This window comes from Panthera pardus, unplaced genomic scaffold (assembly GCF_024362965.1).
Source record: "Panthera pardus isolate Hobbes unplaced genomic scaffold, ASM2436296v1 HiC_scaffold_18, whole genome shotgun sequence".
NCBI lineage: Eukaryota > Metazoa > Chordata > Mammalia > Carnivora > Felidae > Panthera > Panthera pardus.
In genome coordinates, this window is record NW_026526743.1 from 12,529,852 (window position 1) to 12,550,325 (window position 20,474).

The window sequence follows — 20,474 nt, forward strand, 5'->3', positions numbered from 1 at the left end:
CTACCTCCTACCAGGTACATGGCAGGCACCGAGTAAATACCTGAATGAACAAATCCAGTGCCTGAATGCAAACCCAGTTCTGATGTCCCCATCCCCACCCATGGGCTGGGCCCTATGACACTGTGCTTCACCCCCCTGGCATGGATGGGGACTGTCTTCGGGGTTCAGGAGGCTGAACTCCCCCTCCCCCGGGGAACATGGGCAGGGCAGTTTATGAATGGTTGGACAGAAAAGCCTTAACCCTTCACCTTCGGGAGGCAGTCACAGAGGGGGAGCTCAGAAAGGCGTTGCCATTGACCCAGGAGCCTACAGGTCAGGGCGGAGCACCACCCTCCAGCTCAATCCCCTCTCCACCTGCTTCAAATCCTTAAGACAGGTGCCGCCAATGCTCTGGAGTAAGAAGAGTGACCGCTTTCTTGGCTGGCAGCTGAACTGATGCGGGGTCTTGTGACACTGCTTCACTACTGGGTATCAGTATCTTCAGCTGCCCAGTGGGCAGCCCAACGGTCCTGGCTGCTGCTCCCACCTCCTGCCTGGCACTTCAGAAGTTAATGGCCGAGGCAGGTATCCTGGGGCTCAGATCCCCACATGGTAGCCTAACCCCAAAGACTCCCTGGACCCCCTCAAAAGTAAGGTGCTCAACCATCGTGCCCATCAGAATGGGGGAGGGGGAAGACTCAAATCCAAAGGACCTTGAGATTCCGGAGGTGGGGGGTGGTGAGATCTAGGGGGAAGGGCCTCAATTCTGCATCTTGGACAGCAGCAGCTGGGATTCTGAGGGTTTCCCACATGTGGCCTCTCTCTCCCAGACCCATCTCAGGCCTGGCCTACACCTCTCCCCACAGGGCAAGGGCCCTAGAAGAGTCAAGCACCAGTCATGTGTGCATCCCACACCCTCCCTGAAATGGCCAAGCCTACCGTCCTGTCTCTGCCCAGAGAGCCCAGTAGGTGGCAGCAGTGTTGCCCAGAGCCGGGGGCACTGAGTCCTGACTGCCACAGCCAGTGTGTGAGGGACAGAAACGCACCCATCCGGGAGCTCAGAGCTTCCGGGTTTCGGACCCATGGCCCACAGTACTTTATTAGAGAGCAGGAGTCCCGAGGCCCGACCCCAGTCCATGATGGGTCCACTGAGCCCCCTTAGACACCAGATTGAGGGAGGGGTAGTTCGGGGTGGGGAGCCAGGGTTCTTACCCAGCTTGACACTGGGGCAGAGAGGAGCAGCTCCAGAACCCACACTCACGCAAGGAGTCAGAGCCACAAATCTTGGGCCTGGCCCAAGGGTCTGAGCGCCCAGTTTAGGCTGGAGATGATCCAGTTCTCAGGGATGGTCGGGTCTCTGACCAACCCCATCCCCAGCCTGCCACTATCAGGAGGGTCCGAGTACGAAGGAGTACAGTAGTAAGGCAGGCTGAACCCCTGGTCAGGTCTGGAAAGAAGGGTGGTAGCAGAGGGAGGGCCTGTGCTCTGGGGAAAACGTGGTTTGGTAGTGGGAACGTGGTCAAGGCGTCTAGGCAGGTGTGAAGCGGCTCGGCAGGGGTGTTACCGGTTCCGCAGTGGTCGTGGCCTAGTTCCACAGGAGGTCGCGGACCTGCAGGGGTTGGCCTACAGCGCGGGAGCGTGGTCAATCCCGCGGCAGGCGTAGCCGGGCCCAGGCCTGGATCAAGGTGCAGGGTGCGCGGCCAGGTGGCGCTCCAGCAGCGCGCGGTGTGAGAAGACCTTGCCGCAGGCGGGGCACGGCGCGCGCTCGGGCCGATGCGTGCGCATGTGCACGTTGAGTGAGCTCTTCTGCGTGAAGCGCTTGGCGCAGACAGCGCACTGGAAGGCGCGCACGCCTGTGTGCGTGACCATATGCTTCAGCAGGTAGTCGCGCAGCGAGAAAGATCGCCAGCACACGGCGCATTGGTGGGGCTTCTCCCCTGTGGGCGACAGGGCATGCCGCGCACGTATGTCATCTGGGAAGGAGCCCCGGGGAGCCTTTGACGGGCAGGGACTCCCCTCTCCTCCCAAACTGCCCATCAACCCTGAATCCCCCTGCCCTTAAGGGACACCCCTTCCACTCCCGGACCATTCCTCACTCCTGGACCTTCCGGCCCAACAGGGAACCCCTCCCCCACCCGGCCATGACCCAGTATGTTTCCCCACTCAGCGGGGATGCCGCTTTCCCGGACCCTTACCGTAATACCAGGATACCACCGTCAGGGGCCCTCAACTCTAACAGGTATCCTCCCAACAGGGAATCCTGCCGGTCTGGGACATCGTTGCCCGACAGGACTTGACCGCTGAGGTCTCCCCCACCTCCAGGAACCTCCCTTCCCCTAACTCCTGCCATGCCCATGGAGCATTCTGTACTTTGATCGCTGGCCACCATTCTGGTAACAGTCCGGCAAGGCCCAGCACACTTACACTGTGAGGGACGCGGGCATACCTGCCTGGTTCCTGCTGGAAGCCCTGTTGCCCAGAAAACCCTTGTCTGCTGGCAGCTATAATGTACCTGGGGTGCCAGAGTAGGCTGCCCCCTTTACCCTGATCAGAGAAGGGGGAGGCTGGCTGTATTGGCCCCTAGATTCATCAGGTGTTAAGAAAAAAAAAAAACAAAAAACAAAAAAAACCCACCTATCTCAGCGGCAGAGGGCTGCAGGGCAGTGCCTGGGCAGGGAGTTCCCCCAGACCAGGCCTTGCACCTGGCTAAGGCCACATGAAGCTGGCAAATCTTGGCTGGTACTACCTTGGGGCCCCTGACAGCTCTCCACAGGCTACATCTATATCCTCTCTCCTTCAACCCCAAGACAGCCAGGTAGGGATTTAAAACTAAATCACATCTCACTCACTTCCCACTTCAGATCACTGATGCCTTCTCCAACATTCACAGTGAAATCCCAAGTTCCTGGCCCTGCAGAACTCCCCACTCCACTCCTACAGGTGTTCCAGCCAAACCTTTGCTTTTCCTAACAACATCCAGTTTGGCCCTGCAAGCAGTCTTTGACATTCCATACCCCTGTCCTCTACCTGAGCCTCTAGGGAGCACCCTGGACACCCTGTGACACATCCAGGACCTGCCAGCCACCACCTCAGCCCCTAGCTCCATAATCTCCAGTGCACCATCTAGCACACTCTCTACCTCTCCCTGAGCCAGTAAAGAGCCACCTCCCAGACACCCCAAGGGTTTAGGGGTACTCTCAGTGGTCTTCGAGGAGCTCCCCTTTCCTCCCTCTGCAGCTGTGGGGTCCCCACACTGCAGCCCCATCTCCCTCCAGCCGCGATCAGGCCACCTCTCTGCCAGCTCCGAAGGCTAGGCCAGCAAACCCACTCTCCCCTCACATCCAGTGCCAGTCACAGGACCCACTGACAGCCAGGGAGACCAAGGAGACTCCTCTACCTGGCCACATATTCCTGCCAAGGCTCCATCCCTCCTGCCCATCCCAAGCTTCATCGTGGTGACTAAAAGCTCCACTGCCAGCTTTCCAAAAGCTCTGGGCAAGTTCCTGCTCCTTAACCTAGCCTGAGGATTCTCCCTGCACCAATAAATTGAAATAGGGGTTGGGCAGGAGAACCTGCTTCTCCATGTGGATGGGGTTCCCCCCCCCCCCGCCCCCCGCCGCCACACATCGCACTTGGGGCTCAATTTCCAGGTTCCACTGGGGTCAAGAAAAAGCAACATAACTACATGAGTGCCTCCACCCCACTTGCCTAGTGCCCAATCACCCCTCAGGCTTGAATCTCCAATGACCAAAGGGCTCAGAGACCCATCCTGGCTCACCCGAGTGGATGAACATGTGCTTGGTGTAGTTCTTCCGCGAGCTGAACGTCTTTCGGCAGTGACTGCACTCATAGGCAGGCGGCTCGGAACCCGGGGCTCTGGCAGGGGTGGCCGAGGGGGCCACAGCGGGAGCGGTGGGCGGGGCTGGGGCCTCCCCCGGAGGAGCAGGAGCGCTAGGGGCCGCATCTGGCTGGAGTGTGGGATAGAAGGCGGAAGGGAGCGCAGGAGTAGGCCCCGAGGGTGCGGGAGGAGGTTGCGCAGGTGGCCCAGGAGCGCCCAGATGAAAGGGGAAAAGTGAGACAGGTGGCCCCTGGGTCTTCACGCCTGGGGCTCGGGATCCAGACAGGACACAATCAGGCGGGGCCGGCGTCTCGGCGGGACAGGCTTCCGCCGCGGTGCCATCCTCATCTTGCCAAGCGGAGACGTAGCTCTCGGGGAACACATCCTCGGCCGCCGAAGCGCCCCGAAGAAAGTCCCTGCCGGCGCCGCCATAGTCCGAAAGGCCGGCGGGTGCGGGCGGCTCCTCGCACGCGCTGTCAGGGGCGGCGGTGAGGAAGCCGGCAGCGCAGTCTGGGAAGGAAGGGGGCGCTTGGCCCTCTCCTGGGCCGCCGCTTTCGCCGTCCTCGCCGTCGGTTTCATCATCGGTGTCCTCCTCGCCGTCACCGCCGTCGTCTGTGGCCGCGGGAAGGGAGGGGTCGACTTCCGACCCCTCCGCCTTGGTGGGCGCAGTGGGCGCCGGCAGCTGCAAGCGCGCCGGCTGGCGCTGCTTGCGGCTATGCGCGGCACCGGGGTGGCCCGGAGGGCGCGCGGCCAGCAAGTGGCGCAGGCGGTGGCGTAGCTGCGCAGGTGCAAGAGGTGGGGGCACGGGCGTGGGCAGGGGCGCGGGCGCGCCGGGGACCGGGGCTCGGGCGCGGGCGATGATCTGGGTGCACTCGTCTATGACCGTCTGGATGCGCAGCACCGACGCGGCCGTGAGCACCTGCAGCGCTTCGCCTTGTGCCACTACAAGCGAGCCGCTGTAGAGGAACTCGACGAGCTGGCGCACCGTTTGCGCCGGCACCACTGGCGGCACGCGGATCTCGGAGTGGCCGAGCAGCAGCTTGTCCTGGAAGAAGGGCGAGCCGGCAGCCAACACGCAGCGATGGGCACGCAGCGAAGCCTCACGGATCCGCACAGTCACGTCGCAGAAATGACCACCCAGCCGCTGCCCGTTGAGGGTCTCGAGCAGCGAGCGGGAGAAGTTCTGCAGGTGTATGTGGTGCACCGCCTCTGCTGCAGCCATCTGCACCGGATGGGGGGGGGGGGGGGGGAAGGTCAGCCAGGCCCCCCCCCCTTCCCCGCCTCATTGTCCCTGCCCCTTGAGCCCTTATTGCGGGACAAGGCCCATGGGCGCACCATAGTCCCAGCCCTTCCCAAAAGGCCCCTCGAGCCCTATTCCCATATAGAGGACTACCCCCAACTCCCACCCCCAGACTCCAGGACCTCTGCAGCTCCACCTAGGAAACTCCCGGCACACCCCTGGGAGAAGGTTGGGAATACCAAATATCTGGCTCCCTCCCAGTCTTGCTGACTGCCCAGCGGAGGGTCCAGAGCTCAGCTTCCCCTATATGGTTCACACCCCCCTCGCCCTAACTCCAGTATCCATAAACCTTCCCCATGTCCCCCTTCCAGGGACCAGCTCTGTGGAGAAGAGGGCAGGGATGCCCATCCCGAACTGGCTGTCACACCTTATCCACTCCGCATCAGGGCTGGCTGTGATTCCTCCCACTCTCAGCTTCTTTTTGATCTCCCTTTACTACATCATCCAACCTTGGAGCATTCAAGACCCTGTGGAGACCAAAGTCTGTTGCCTCGGAATTGGGTTATGTTAACTAGTGTATGCAGAGGTCTTCGCAGGGGCGGGATGGCACGACCTGCCTCCTGGGCTAAGCGTTTCAGGGTGTGCGTGGTCACAAAGGGTTGAGAGTAGGTTGGGCACAGCCTGGCGGGCATTCCACAGAAGAAAAATACAAGGTCTCTGGCAGACCCCAACGCAGCAGGTAGGGAGGTGCCCCCTGCAGCCTGGTGCATCTTGGAATCTTGATATAGCCTGGAGGGCACAAGGTGTGGGTGTGGTGTAGAGAGGGGGCTTGTGTGGACTTTGAAGGGTGTGTGGTTGGGAAGGGAAAGGTGGAATAGCAGCGGCCTCCAGATGAGCATGTCTGAGCAACCCGGATGATTCTTGTCAAAACTTTAGCTTCCTAATCCCAGCACTGCCCACGCTCAGACACCAGAAAGGGGAGGGGATACCGCTCCCCAGGGGACTCTGGGAATCTGAGAAGCTCTGATACTTCACCCGTCATCACTCATCAAGTAGGCACCATGCTCACTAGGCTGTTTCCCCTCTACCAAACAAAGATGGGTTTGGCTCATCCTGTACTCAAGCCACACACAACTCCAGTCTAGGGGAGGACAGTCGGGACACAGGTCACACCCTGACACTCACTCTCACTCCACCAGCCTAGCTCAGGCGGGGTCACAGAGCCCTGGAGTGTGGCTTCTCTTAACCTTCCTGGTCTAATGGGGTCTCAGACTCACCCCCTCTGGCTCCTCTTACCCAAACCACCTTTCCTCTTCTGGGTCCAGACCCCTCCCTTTCTTGCATGTTCTATATCTTACCCTCAGATCACTTCGCACACCTCCACTGCCCCGGTACCATTGGTGGAGGCTGATGGGAGTCATTTCCTTGTGTTACCCGCCCCCCCCCCCCCCCGGTCTATTCCCCCACGCGACAGCCAGAGGGAGCCTGTTCAGACCTGACAGATCGGGACCCTCCTCTGCTCAGAGCCCTCCATGGTGATGAATTAATTCTTGGCAATTCGTCAAAAAAGCCAAGTCTTTGCACATATCGTTATCTATGCCACAGCACTTTTCCCCGTCTTTATTCACCCACCGTCTAAAGACCTTCAAATCTGTGTCTGGGCGACTGGGGCAGAAACCTGCGCATCAACCCATACGACTTGAAGCCTGCCTTTTCCGACCCACCTCCACCCTGCTCCCGGTCTGTGATCTCTCAGTCCAGACGCAGCAGGGTCTTCTTGGCGCCTCAGAACAAAGGCCCACCCTCCCGGGTATGGCGCCGCATTCTCGCTGCCACGCCTTTGCCCACGCCATGCGCTTTGCTCCAAGCACTCTTTCCCATACTCTGCTCCATTGCTCGCTCCCTACCCTAACCCCAAAGCCCCCTCTCTGATCCGCTCGGGCTGCCCCCGCTCCAGACCCGGCCAACCTGTATTTCCCGCCTCCGCGCGCTAGCCAGAGCCATGCCCCCATCCTGCAGCGCCCCCTCACGTCCACAGCGTGCACTCCAAACCTAGCGCCGGCGCCCTCCCTTGGGCACGCCCCGGCCTGCCCGCCGGCCCTGCAGCAAGGGGATGCCCGCCCGACCCCACCTCCGGCTCCTTCTCAGGCACCAGGCCGGGACTTGGCCTTCTCCCGCTCACCACCGCCAAGGCCACACTTTCAGGCTGCGACGCCGGCGGAACCGAAGTCCGCAGCCGCTGTGGCGCAGGGAAGCGCTAGGTCGGAGCACGTTTCCGGTGTTTCTATGGCGATCAGCCGCCGCTTCAGGCCGGTAGGTGTTGAACTTCCTGCTCTCGACCGAGTCGCAACTAAAGTCGCCGAGGCTCGGGCTGCGGGGCAGCAAGGAATGTCTCGGCCAGGACACGCTTCCGGCGTCGCCCTAGGGACTGGGATGCGCCGGGGCCTGCGCTGTCAATCTGCGGGCCACGCCCTCGTGCGCTCCCGGCTGTGTAGAGCTGCTGCAAGGCGACAAAGGCTGGGAAGGCGGTCTGAAGCCCTAGATGGGTCTCGTCTGGTTTAGACTCCATTGCGACCCCAGGTGGCGGCCTTCTCCCCAGAGCAAGAGTGGAGGCAGGAGTAGGGCTCACCCCTGGTCCATCGGACTCCAGCCCTTGCGTGGACTGCAGAAGAGATATTCCTGCAGCCGAACTCCACACCCGCCGGTAGCTACGAGTGGAATGAGGGAGCAGACACCACCCCAGGCCCTGGTTCCCATCTTCCACCCCTTCCGCCCCTCAAGCCTGTGTCCCAGGTAGAAGGTGGAGGCAACCTGTCTCTATGACCCCTACCTCCTCACACACACACCAGGCCCACCCGCCCCAGGGCGAGTAATGAACGAACGAATGAATGGATGTTGAACTGAATGCCTTCTGCACTCAGCGCTCTGGGACACACCTCAGAATAAAAGGAAAGTGGGGGTGAGATGGATAGTACATCTGCCAAGACTGTGGTGTCCAGCCAGACTCCAAAGATCAGAAGTCACTTTAGGGGACAGAATATGTGGGAAGAGTTGTGTGGAAACAGGCTTGGTCTGCAAAGACCCTGAGATGGGGCTAGCTACCCAGGACACCTGTGAACCAGGCTGGATGGTGAGGCTGGAGTGGTGGGCTGGCCTAGCCTTATGCTTTGTTCCTGGGGTCTAGAGGCAAGGCAGGAGGACGTAAAGGTCAGAAGATTTCCCTGAGACCTCAGTGGACCCCATGCCTTATGCAGCAGGTGTGGGGTCCAGCATGGGGGGAGGGGTGCTGACTTAGCCTCCAGTATGGGGACAAGATCAGAGGACCTGCCTCCCACCTTGGTCAGCTGCTGGGCAACTGTATTGGGCACATCTATAGATGTGTTGAAGTTAGAAGGATTCCAGGGGCTTTGAAGCTGGAGGGGGGCATGTGACAAGAAATATAGGGGGAAGTTCTAGAATCTGAGAAGAGGACCACATGACAGCTAGCAAAAAAAAAAAAAAAAAAAAATAGGGGCCCCAGTCTACAACTGCATGGAATTGCAATCTGCTAACTACTTGAATGAACTGGGAAGCTGATTTTTCCCTAGAGCTTCTGAATAAGAGCCCAGCCCCGCCCCAAACTTGATTGCAGCCTTTGTGAGACCTGGATCAGAGGCCACTGCCTGGGTGTCTAACCTGCAGAACAGTAAGCTAATAGATGGGTGTCGTTTTAAGTTACTGAATTTGTGGTAATTGTTAAGTAACAATAGAAAATGAATACAGCTGCCAGAGACTTAGGGCCTGCACACAGTAAGTGTCTGATAATGCCACTGTTTTCCTATCTGATGAATCCTTTCCCCTTGCCTCTCTCTCTTGCTGAATGCTTCATTTCTGCCTCACCAGCATTTATCATCCAGCTTGGTGGTCTCATTACTCCATCCTACAAGCAGAGGCACTTGGGGGTGAGAGAGGGAAACAAACATCCAGACACATGGCTGGAACAGAATCAGGCCAGTAGAGAAGCATGTATGAGGTCTCTGAGGAGGGAGGGTGGCTTCCCTAGGGTGAGGCAAGTGGGAGTTGCTATGGAGATGGCGGATGTTGAGAGTGGAGTGGGGGAGGACCAAAGTCCCATCTGCAGGTTTGAAGGACTGAGGGGAGGGTAGTGGATCTAGTGGGGCAGCAAAACAGGAGGCTTAAAAGACAGCAATGGCTGCTCAGACCTCAGTGGGAAGGCCAGAAGGGGACAGATACAGAGTAGGAAGGAGAGGACATGGGTGGCTTCAGAGAAGGTCTTAGTGTTGAGGGTGAGATGGAGTAACTGGCCCAGTAGGAGGCAGAAGGGAGAAACACAAACCCTGACCCTGCTCAGGCAGCAAGGGAGGTGGGAGCTGCAGCCTCCAGTGACACAAGCCTCAAGAAGACATCTATTTTGCTTTCCTCTCCAAAGACCTTGTCTCAGTAGTTGTGCATGCAATTGGGGGAATAAATAGTATATCAAAGGACACAGGTTTAATAAGCCAAGGAGGGGTCAATGTGACCTGCAAATATTGAAAATCCTAAGCCAGGTCCTAGAGTCTTGGAAGCAGTAGGTGATGAGAAGAGGCAGGTGACACTGGCTGACAGACCATCAAGGGAAGAACCTGTAAGGTTGCAATGGTCACAGACACATGAAAGGAGAAGATATTAAGCTCCTAATTGACTGGGCCTCATCAGCTGCCCGGGGGAGGCAGGACCTGCCCCTCACCCCCTACCACACCCTTACCACCACACACACAGCTTAGGTCCGAAGGCTCAGTCTCTACTCCCAGCTCAGAGTTCCCAACCTCCCTCCACCGTCCATTACTACTAGGCCAGCTTCTCACACAGGGCCTCCTTCTGTGGCAGCCACTGCCCCCAGGTAAAGCCCAGTGCTCAGTGCTAGCGGGGCTGGATAGTGCCAGATGTGAGATGCAGGCCCCAAGATTCACCTGAGTTCACACACTTCTATCTGTCAGGAGCTTCCCCTTGCCAGGGGTCAGACATAAAGCTCGTCTCTGGAAAAATGCTTCCCAGTACAAGGCAGATAGGGTAGAGATTGAGGGACGTCCCAGGCAAGGCCAGTACCAGCAGTGGGGGATTTAGCTCTCCTGACAGGACTGAGAGGAAATGAGGAGCCTTTTGGGATGGGGGAAGGGCAGTGGCAGGATCCCATTTCTAAACCAATAAGGTCTTGGAAGTTGCAGCTTGGATGAGGGCTGGCAGGAAACCCGGACCCAGGCCTTGGTGGAGTGTATAAAGGTGATGGGAGCAATGGGTCAGATGAGGCAAGGTGCCTATAGGACTCACCAAAAAGAAACATCCGGACAAGGATCAAGGACCGTTGAGGAGGGGGTGGAGGTGGAGATGGGGGTGAGGAATATTTGCAACATAGAAAAAGTTTAATTTGCTTTCATATGTAAAAAAACAAGAACATCCTACTAGTCTGTGGACCAAAGCCTGAGGAAATCACGTAGGAAGTAGGAGACCTAAACTAAATAATCATAATAACCCAACTACCATTGTCACTTCTGGGTCCCTTAACCGGGTCCTGTACTGGGCCTTTGAATTAATTTTGAAAATTAAAAACAAACAAAACAAAACAAAACAACAAACAAAACAAAAACCAAGAAACGCAGAGTACAATATAGCGTTTACAGTACAACATAGCGTATACAATATAGCGCTCCTACACTGGAGTACTCACATCCCCAAATTAGCAATGTTCTTGTATTGTCCCTTTTGTTTTTTGTTTTTGTTGTTTTTTGTTTTTTGTTTTTTTGGTCTTATTTTTAATAAACACACACACAAGAAAACAAAAGTTAAAATTTTATTTTCTTTTTTTTTAAGTAAAGCCTTTAGGCAAAGAAGAAAGCCCCTCGAGGTGGCACACCTGGGTACTTCTGTCCCTTAAAGGCCTCTTGTTTTACTCCAAGTTAAAAAATTTTTTAAATGTTTATTTGTATTTGAGAGAGACAGACAGATAGACAGACAGACGTTAGCATAGGAGGGGCAGAGAGAGATGGAGACAGAATCCGAAGCAGGTTCCATGCGCTGAGCTGTCAGCACAGCTGATGCGAACTCACTCACCAGCCCTGAGATCATGACCTGATCATAAAGATTAACTGACTGAGCCATGAGGCACCCCTACCCCCAGTTTAAAGGATCCACTGAATCCAGATTAATATGTTTTTTTTTTTTTACGTGTAACAATTTTTTTTAAAAAAATTTTTAACGTTTATTTTTTTTTGAGACAGAGAGAGACAGAGCGTGGACAGGGGAGGGGCAGAGAGAAAGGGAGACACAGGATCCGAACCAGGCCCCAGGCTCTGAGCTGTCAGCACAGAGCCCAACGGGGGAGGGGGGAGGCTCCAACTCACAGACTGTGAGATCATGACCCGAGCGAGCTGAAGTTGGATGCTTAACCGACTGAGCCACCCAGGCACCCCAAGTTTACTTATTTTTTTAATGAGCCTTAAACTCACCACCCCTAGACCAAGAGTTGCATGCTCTTCTGATCGAGCCAGCCACGTGTCCCTAAAATTCAATCATTTTTAGTAAATTTACCATGTGTGTAATCCTTAGCATCCTCCTGTTTTAAAACATTTCTATCATCCCCAATGAGATACCTCCACCCATTTGCTGTGATTCCCTATTGCCTGTCCCAGGCAACCACTAATCTAATGTCACCATAGATTAGCCTGTGCTGGACATTTCACATCAATGAAATCACACAATACGAGATTTGGGTCACTTTGCTTTAGGCTTCTGTGCCACCTAGATGTTGTTAAATTTGTTTAGTTGGATTTTTTGTTGTGCCCTTGGCTTTGGTCTAAAAAGCATTTCCCTGTCACGGTAGGCAACTGAGGCAGAAAAGTCTCTAGCCCTGCTTCTTTCAGCTGCCCTCCTGCTGGACCCATGCCCTCCTTCATGACTTGGTCTATTCTCCATGCTACCCTCTTTGTGCTTGAGACACTGTATCTATCCTTCTCTTTTAACGTCAGGATGCATCTTTTAAAAACGAGGGTGGTTTCCTAGTTGCCTGTCTTTGGAAGCTTCCTCATTCCTTAGCATGCTTGGTCCCCATCCCCAAGTCACCAACTATTCACAAATGAGCTTTGACAGGTGATTTGTCTCTGCCAGGAACCCATTCAGAACTGCTCAGGTTCCTTGCTCCCTGTTGGTCTAGAAGCTCCCTCACCCTTTTAAAATTAAGGTGAAATTCACATAACACAAAATTAACCATTTTAAAGTGAACAATTCAATGGATTTTAGTATAGTTACATGTTATGTAACCAGCATCTCTATCAAGTTCCAAAACATTTTGCTCAATCCAAAATAAAAACTGGTTTTGGAGCCTGGGTGGTTCAGTCAGTTAAGCATTTGGCTCTTGGTTTCAGCTCAGGTAATGATCTCATGGTTTGTGGGTTTGAGCCCCGCATCAGGCTTTGTGCTGACAGCATGAAGTCTGTTTGAGATTCTCTCTCCCCTCTCTCTCTGCCCCTGCCCTGCTCTCTCTCTCAAAATAAATAAATAAACTTAAAAAAATAAATAAAAACTTGTACCCATTGGAAGTAACTCCTCATTTTCCCCTTCCTCAGCTCTTGGCAATGACTAATCTACTTCCTGTCTCCTTAAGTTTGCATATTCTGGATATTTCGTATAAATGGAATCGTATAATATGTGATCTTTCATGTCTGATTTCTTTTAATTGGTGTGATCTTTTCAAGGTTCATCTATGTTGTAGTACGTATCAATTCATTTCTTTTAATGGCTGAATTAGACTCCATTGTATGGAAATACATCTATTTATCCATTTTTCCAGCCGTCGTTTGATGGACATTGAGTTGTTTATACCTTTGGCTATGTAGTGCTGCTATAAATTCCTGTACAAGGATTTGTTTGAACATGTTTTCAATTTGGGGAGGTATGTATATACCTATAAGTTAATTGCTGGATCATATGGTAAATCTATGTTTAACTGTTTGAGGCATAGCCAAACTTTTTTTTTATAGGTAGTGCACCATTTTACATTCCCACCAGCAATAAAGGAGTATTCCAAGTCCTCCATATCCCTTCCATCACTTGCTATTGTCCTTTTTTAAGAAAAAAAATTTTTTTTCCATTAATTTTGAGAGACAGAGAGAGAGCACAAGTTGGGGAAGGGCAGAGAGAGAAGGAGGCAGAGAATCCAAAGCAGGCTCCAGCCTCTGAGCTGTCAGCACAGAGCCCGATGCGGGGCTTGAACTCACAAACCATGAAATCTTGACCTGAGCCAAAGTCAGATGCTTACCCGACTGAGCCACCCAGGCACCCCTCTCTCTCTTTTTTTTTAAGTGGATGTGAACTGGTTCAATTTGCACTTCCCTTATGACGAATAATGTAGAATTTCTTTTCATGTTATTATTGTCCATGCCATTTGTATGAAAGTTGTATTAATGTATAGTTTAAACTATTTTTTAATAATTTTTTAATGTTTATTTATTTTTGACAGAGAGAAAGAGACAGAGCACCAGCAGGGGAGAGGCAGAGAGAGAGAGAGACAGAATCTGAAGCAGGCTCTAGGCTCTGAGCCGTTTGTCAGCACAGAGCCCGGACATGGGGCTCAAACTCACAAACCGTGAGATCATGACCCAAGCCAAAGTCAGATGCTTAACCAACTGAGCCACCCAGGCGCACCTAGTTTAAACTATTTTTTAAATTAATTAATTAATTATTTTTTTTTTTTTCAGTAATCTCTACACCCAATGTGGGGCTTGAACTCACAACCCTAAGATCAAGAGTTGGATGCTTTTCTGACTGAGCCAGCCAGATGCCCATAAAGTATAGTTTATATGCCATAAAATACACCCATTGCGGGTAGCCTTCAAAGCTTCTGAGCAAATTAATATTCATCATGGTGCAGCTATCACCACAATCCAGTTTAATTTATTTTTATTTAAAAAGTTTTTTAAAAAATGTTTTATCTTTATTTATTCTGAGAGAGAGAGTGTGTGTGCCTGCATGCACAAGCAGGGGAGGGGCACAGAGAGAGGGAGAGACAATCTCAAGCAGGCTCTGTGCTGCCAACACAGAGCTTGATGTAAGGCTTGATCCCATGAACAGTGAGATCATGACCTGAGCCAAAATCAAGAGTTCAATGCTTAACCAACTGAGCCACCCAGGTGCCCCACACCAAAGTTATTTATTTATTTATTTATTTATTTATATTTATTTGCTTATTTATTTATATAATTTATTTATTTTGAAAGAGAGAGAGAGCAGAAGAAGGGCAGAGAGAGAGAGGGAGAGAGAGAGAACCTCAAGCAGGCTCTGCACTGTCAGTATAGAGCCCGATGAGGGGCTCAAACCCACAAACTGTAAAATCATGAACCTACCTAAAACAAGAGCCAGACGCCCAACGAACTGAGCCACTCAAGCACTCCAAGTTTTTTTCTTTTTAAGTAATCTGTACACCCACCGTGCAGCGTGAACTCAGAACCCTGAGATCAAGAGTCACATCGTCCACCAAATGAGCCAGCCAGGCACACCACCACCATCAGGTTTAGAACATTATCCTTCATCTTAAAACTTCCTTTGTACAGTCTGCATCCATTTCTGTTCCACCCTGGAAGCCATTGATCTGGTGTCTGGCTAGAGATTTACAGCTCCCTCTGTGAAAACAAATAGAGGACAGTGGACCTCAGTTTCTGGTAGGACATCTCTTGCTTCTGGATGGGCCCACTGGCTACTTCTCTCCCTTCTTCCAGCATTTCATAGATGAGAAACTAGATCTAGAGATTTGGGTTTCAGGCCAAACATTACTGGCTACAACCTGTCAGAGCATGTTGGATGGGTCCCATTGCGTCTCATGAAGGATCTTAGTGTTTCTGACCCTAATGTGGGGGTAGTGACAGCCTGACTGTCTACTTCCACTCATGTGTCCCCTCCCAGATGATCATATTCATACCACACCCTCTAGTCACCTCATATCGTATACAATTGATAATCTTGACCTGCTCAGGAATCTCACAATGGGTTGGAAAATGATATTTTATGAATTCCAGAATTTAATTATCTAAGCAAGAACTGGGGCCACGTGTTACCATCAAATACAGTTCCCCTTGGAAAGGCAGGATCAGTGTTGATTTCCCAGAGCAAGGGGCCAGTCAAAAGTGATATCATATGGTGACAGATGGGCTTACTTTCCTGGCTCTCTCCTTTTTGAGAACACTTAAGGACTCATGTGTAGGGTGGATTCATTGTATGTCAGCCAAAGACCATCAGTATTTTTCTGATACTTGAGTTGTGACATCAGGTTTGGTTTCTGTGTCCTTTTAATATATTCTGTTATTCTTTGGGTGTTTATTTTGTGGCATAACAAGATGTTGCAGGCTCACCTGGGACTTTCTCTGTTTAGTTTTGGAATCAATCATTTCTCCCAGGAGCCCTGGTTCCTTTCTGCAGGAAAAGGGATGAAATTCTGGGCTGTGGAAGTCTCCTGTCCTTTCCCTCCTTGCCCTGCTTGGGAGTCGCAGATTCCCTTGGGAAGGAAGCAGATGGAAAGGGTGAGGGCTCAAACCCACAAACCGTGAGATCATGACCTGAGCCATAGTTGGACGCTTAACCGACTGAGTCACTCAGGTGCCCCCAAGATACTTTATTTTTAAAACAAGTCACAGCACTAAGCTTTCGGCCCATTCTGTTGACGCACAAGCTACAAACGTTTGCCCAGCAGCTGAGGGGAATTCTTTAGTGAAGTGAATAAAAATCCATATAAAACAAATATTCAAATAGTTTCCATAGGAACACAGATAAGTGACCCCTCTCCTAGTCTTCCGTATTGGTGCATCCGTGCCAACCCTACTCACAAAGACATTTCAAAACTAGTGCTAATTAAGTGAAACGGTCCCCCCAAATCCCATAATTCAAGCTAGACTCGAAGTTAACAGCTCCAGGAGCGGCACCCACACATTAAATCCAGGCAGCCGGGGGCGCTTCATCTGCTCTCTCCAGCGCAGGACACGGGCAGTGCGCTGACGTCCTGCTCCTCCAATTCGGGCGGAAGTCGTGGTTCTGGATCCGCTGCATCCGTTGCCATGGAATCTTTGCAATTGTAATTAAAGATCTTGAAATGGGGAGATTATCCTGAGGTATTCGGATGGGCTGTTAATGTAAAATCACACGCATCCTTATCAGAGTGAGGCAGAGGGAAATTTGACAATCCGTTTGCTCAAGCTACCATTACAAAGTACCATAGCTGGGTGGCTTAAACAACCCAAACTTACTTCTCACAGTTCTGGAGGCTGGGAAGTCCAAGATAAAGGTGCTGGCAAAGTAGATGTCATTCTTAGGCTTCTTCTCTTGGCTGGTAGGAGGCTGCTATATCACTGTGTACTCACAGAAGCTCTTCTTTGTCACCACAGCAAGCTCTCTAGTGTCTCATTTAAAAACATTAAAAAAAAATTTTTTTTAATAGGCTCCATTCCCAATATGGGGCTTGAACTTACAACCCTGAGATCAAGAGTTGCATGCTCTACCAACTGAGCTACCCAGTTAACCCTCATTTAAAATTGGGCGTGGGGGGCTCAGTCGGTTAAGCATCCGACTTCAGCTCAGGTCATGATCTCATGGTTAGTGAGTTCTAGCCCCATGTCAGGTTCTGTGCTGACAGCTCAGAGCCTGCTTCCGATTCTGTGTCTCCTTCTCTCTCTGCCCCTCCCCCACTTGTGCTCTGTCTGTCTCTCTCTCTCGAAAATAAATAAACATTAAAAAAAATTACTTGTGTCATTGGCATACAATATTATATTTGTTTCAGGTATACAACATAGTGATTCAACAATAATATACGTGATGAAATGCTCACCATGGGGTGCCTGGGTGGCTCAGTCCATTAAGTAAACTTCAGCTCAGGTCATGATCTCATGGTTTGTGAGTTTGAGCCCCACATTGGGCTCTGCGCAGATCCTCTGTCTCTCTCTCTCTCTCTGTCTCTCCCCTGCTGCACTCTCAAAAATAAATAAACCTTTTCTCTCCATATTATAAGCCTTTATCAAAAGATTAAAGAGTTCATAGAGACAGTGGATTAGTGGTTGCTAGGGTCTGATGGGAGAGGGAATGGGGAGTGAGTGCTGATGGATACAAGGTTTTCTTTTGAAGTGATGAACACATTTTAGAACTAGATAGAAGTAGTGATTGTACAACATCGTGAATGTATGAAATGCCATCGAATGTATACTTTAAAATAGCGAAAATGAGGGGCACCCGCGTGGCTCAGTCGGTTAAGCATCTGACTTGGGCTCAGGTCATGATCTCGCAGTCTGTGGGTTTGAGCCTGGCATCCGGCCCTGTGCTGTCAGCTGAGAGCCTGGAGCCTGCTTGGGATTCTGTGTCTCCCTCTCTGCCCCTCCCCCGATTACACTCTGTCTGTCTGTCTCTCTCTCAAAAGTGAATAAGCATTAAAAAAAAAAAAGAAGCTAAAATGATAAATTTGATGTTATGTGAATTGTAACTCAATTAAAAAAAAAGATTAAAAAGTAAGATAGCTCAGGGGTGACTGACTGGCTCAGTCAGTAGAGCATGTGACTCTTGATGTTGGTGTCATGAGTTCAAGCCTCACATAGGGCATAGAGCCTACTTAAAATAAAAAAAACAAAAACAAACAGTAAACCCTAACCTCATCTTGTAGCTCACAAAACTGGCAGGGTCAAGACAGTCATCATCTTCATGCATTAATTTGTCCTTTTTTTTTTTTTTTTTTTTTTTTTGTTCTTTTACACATTTACTGAGTGCCTACTGTGGGGCAGGCCCTGGGTTCAGCATGGTAGATGCAGCAGTTTGATTTGCTCTAGTTGAAATGTGAAGGGAGAGAAGGAATCAGTGAGAAAGAGGTGTGGAAGAATATTCTAGGCAGAAGAAACAGAACCTGCAAAGGCACTGAGATGGGAACAACAGGTTGGCTAGTGTGGCTGGGGTCAAGTGGTGAGGTTGGAGATCAGCAGGGACAGTCTAGGGTTCTCACCAAAAAATGATTAAAAAAAGTTTTTTTTAATGTTTATTTTTGAAGGAGAGAGAGAGACAGAGCATGAGTGGAGGAGGGGCAGAGAGAGGGAGACACAGAATCTGAAGCAGGTTTCAGGCTCTGAGCTGTCAGCACAGAGCCCGATGAGGGGTTTGAACCCATGAACCGTGAGATCTTGACCTGAGCCAAAGTCGGACACTTGACTGACTGAACTACACAGGTGCGCCCAAAAATGATTTTTATGTGTGTGGTAAAATACTGTGTGGGTAGGCCCATTTACATGTGAATTTTTTTTTATAAATACAGTATAGTACTGTAACTGTACTTTTTCTTGTTAAAAAATTTTTAAAAATATTTGTTCATTTTTGAGAGAGAGAGAGAGAGAGCACAAGCAGGGGAGGGGCAGAGAGAGAGAGAGAGAGGGAGACACAGAATCTGAGGCAGGCTCTAGGCTCTGAGCTGTCAGCACAGAGTCTGATGTGGGGTTAGAACCCACAGACTGAGATCATGTACTGAGCCGAAGTCGGATGCCCAATAGACTGAGCCACCCAGACTCCCCTTTAAGATTTTATTTTTAAGTAATTTCTACATCCAATGTGGGGCTTGAACTCACAATCCTAAGATAAAGAACAGCATGCTCTATGGACAGCCAGCCAGGTGTCCCAAGGTTCAATTGCATTTTATTTTATTATTCATTTATTTATTTAAAAAAAAGTTTATTTATTTTGTGAAAGAGAGAGAGCGTGAGTGCACAAGTGAGCAGGGGGAGGGACAGAGAGAGGAAAGAGAGAACCCTAAGCAGGCTCTGCGCTGTCAGTGTGGAGCCTGATGCGGGGCTTGATCCCACGACCATGGGCTGGTATCAAGAGTCGGACGCTCAACCAACAGAGCCATTCAGGTGCTGTATTTTATGTATACAATTGTATTTTAAAGTATACAATTCAGGGGCGCCCGGGTGACTCAGTCGGTTGAGCGTTGGACTCTTGATTTCAGCTCTGGACATGATGCCAGGATCGTGGTATCGAGCCCTGCGTCAGGCTCCGTGTTGGGTGTGAAGCCTGCTTAAGATTCTCTCTCTTTCCCTCTGCCCCTGTCCCCTGCTCACACTTTCACCTGTTCTGTTTCTTTCAAAAAAAGAAAAGAAAAGAAAAGAAAAGAATTCCAGTGGCATTAAGTACATTCATGATGTTGCACAACTGTCACAATACCTAGTTCCCAGATGAAGTCTGTGAAGATGGAGAAAGAGATTGGAATGATGCAGCCAGAAGACCTCCCCAGAAGTGGCTTTGGCAGTGACACCTGAAGTTTACAGGGCAAGCCAGGTGTAGGTGTGGAATTTGGGTAAGACAGAGAGTGGCTGTCTGCAAGTAGGTGCCCCAAATAAGCAGTGGGCAGGCCACGTCTGGCATGGGTGCAGTCTGAGTGACTCTTATGCATTGTTTTATCCCTTGAGCTCTGTCTGCAAGGCCAGAATATAGACAGTTTCCAGTGGTCCAGGACTGGGAAGTGTGAAATGCTATAAAGGGTGAACAAGCACAGAGGATGAGAGTATAAGGTGCCAGTGACTACTTGATCTGGCCTACTGAGGGGTACGGAGCCAAGATGTACCCATGTCATGCCATGTACTTCTGGACCTCTGAGCAAAGGTTCTGTCTTGGCCTGGGGTGTCCCCTGGTGCTTCTCTCAGTCTGTCTGAGCCTGGTTTCCCGTTGATTCCCCCTCCCCCAGTATGGTCCCAGCACTTACAGAAGACTTGGTTTATGCATTTGGATAATGGAGCTGGCAGTGGCCCAGTACCTGATATGGTGCTTATACTCTGATTGCGTGGCTGCCATGTATTGGGAAGGAAAGTACTAGGCCCAGGAGGAAGGAGGTACTGTTTAGAGAGAAAAGCAGGAATCACTGAAAGCACAGGGTCAGTTGCCATAGTCTATTGCAGGGCAATACCAGAGGACCCAATCTAAACCTATCCCTAGGCAGCTGTTCAGCAACCTCTTGGATCCCCCAGAAATCTCCTACCATTCCTGACCTCACTGATCTCTCAGTGCCTGGTCGGCCTCAGGACCTCTGCACTTGTTTCCGCCCAGAATTGTCCTTCCCACAGGTGTTTGGGGGTAGCGCTTAGGAAAGTCCACTCCTACACTCTTTACCATCACTTTCCTTTTTTCAATGTTTTTTATTTTGGGGAGAGAGAGAGCAATAGGGGGCTGGGGGCAGAGAGAGAGGGACACAGATCCAAAGGGGCTTTGTACTGACAGCAGAGAGCTCGGTGCAGGGCTCGAACTCACAAACCGTGAAATGATTACCTGAGCCAAAGTCAGACACACAACCAACTGAGTCACACAGGCGCTCCTACTATCACCTTTTTATTTTGACTGTCTGGCCCTGACACCCTGGTGTCTGCCCCAGAGGTTAGGGTA

General features: G+C 51.3%; 2 protein-coding genes across 5 annotated transcripts in view; both read right to left on the reverse strand.

The window, feature by feature from the left end:
• The window catches only part of MZF1 (myeloid zinc finger 1), a 66,389-nt gene that overhangs the window by 16,354 nt on the left and 29,561 nt on the right, over positions 1–20,474 (reverse strand). The gene's annotated exons all lie outside the window — the stretch shown is intronic.
• Positions 1,045–7,533, reverse strand: ZBTB45 (zinc finger and BTB domain containing 45). 4 transcript variants are annotated; one of them, XM_019438662.2, is made up of 3 exons: positions 7,240–7,533; positions 3,758–5,039; positions 1,045–1,916 (listed from the first exon to the last, which is right to left on the reverse strand). In XM_019438662.2, the coding sequence occupies exons 2-3, from the start codon at positions 5,037–5,039 to the stop codon at positions 1,660–1,662; spliced, it is 1,539 nt and encodes a 512-aa protein (XP_019294207.1). In that variant the 5' UTR covers positions 7,240–7,533; the 3' UTR covers positions 1,045–1,659. The 4 variants fall into 4 exon arrangements, with proteins under 4 accessions (XP_019294207.1, XP_019294206.1, XP_019294205.1 ...); XM_019438661.2 differs by having other exon boundaries at positions 7,189–7,532; XM_019438660.2 differs by lacking the exon at positions 7,240–7,533 and adding an exon at positions 7,026–7,143.

Bases quoted from the DNA above. Each gene is read 5' to 3' on its own strand.
- ZBTB45 (XM_019438659.2), bottom strand. From the start codon at position 6,910: ATGGCGTGGGCAAAGGCGTGGCAGCGAGAATGCGGCGCCATACCCGGG. The intron at 5,040-6,781 runs GTGGGTCGGAAA...CATCCGGTGCAG, and splicing joins AGACCGGGAGCAGGGTGGAG to ATGGCTGCAGCAGAGGCGGT. The intron at 1,917-3,757 runs GTGAGCCAGGAT...TGTCGCCCACAG, and splicing joins GCACATGTTCATCCACTCGG to GGGAGAAGCCCCACCAATGC.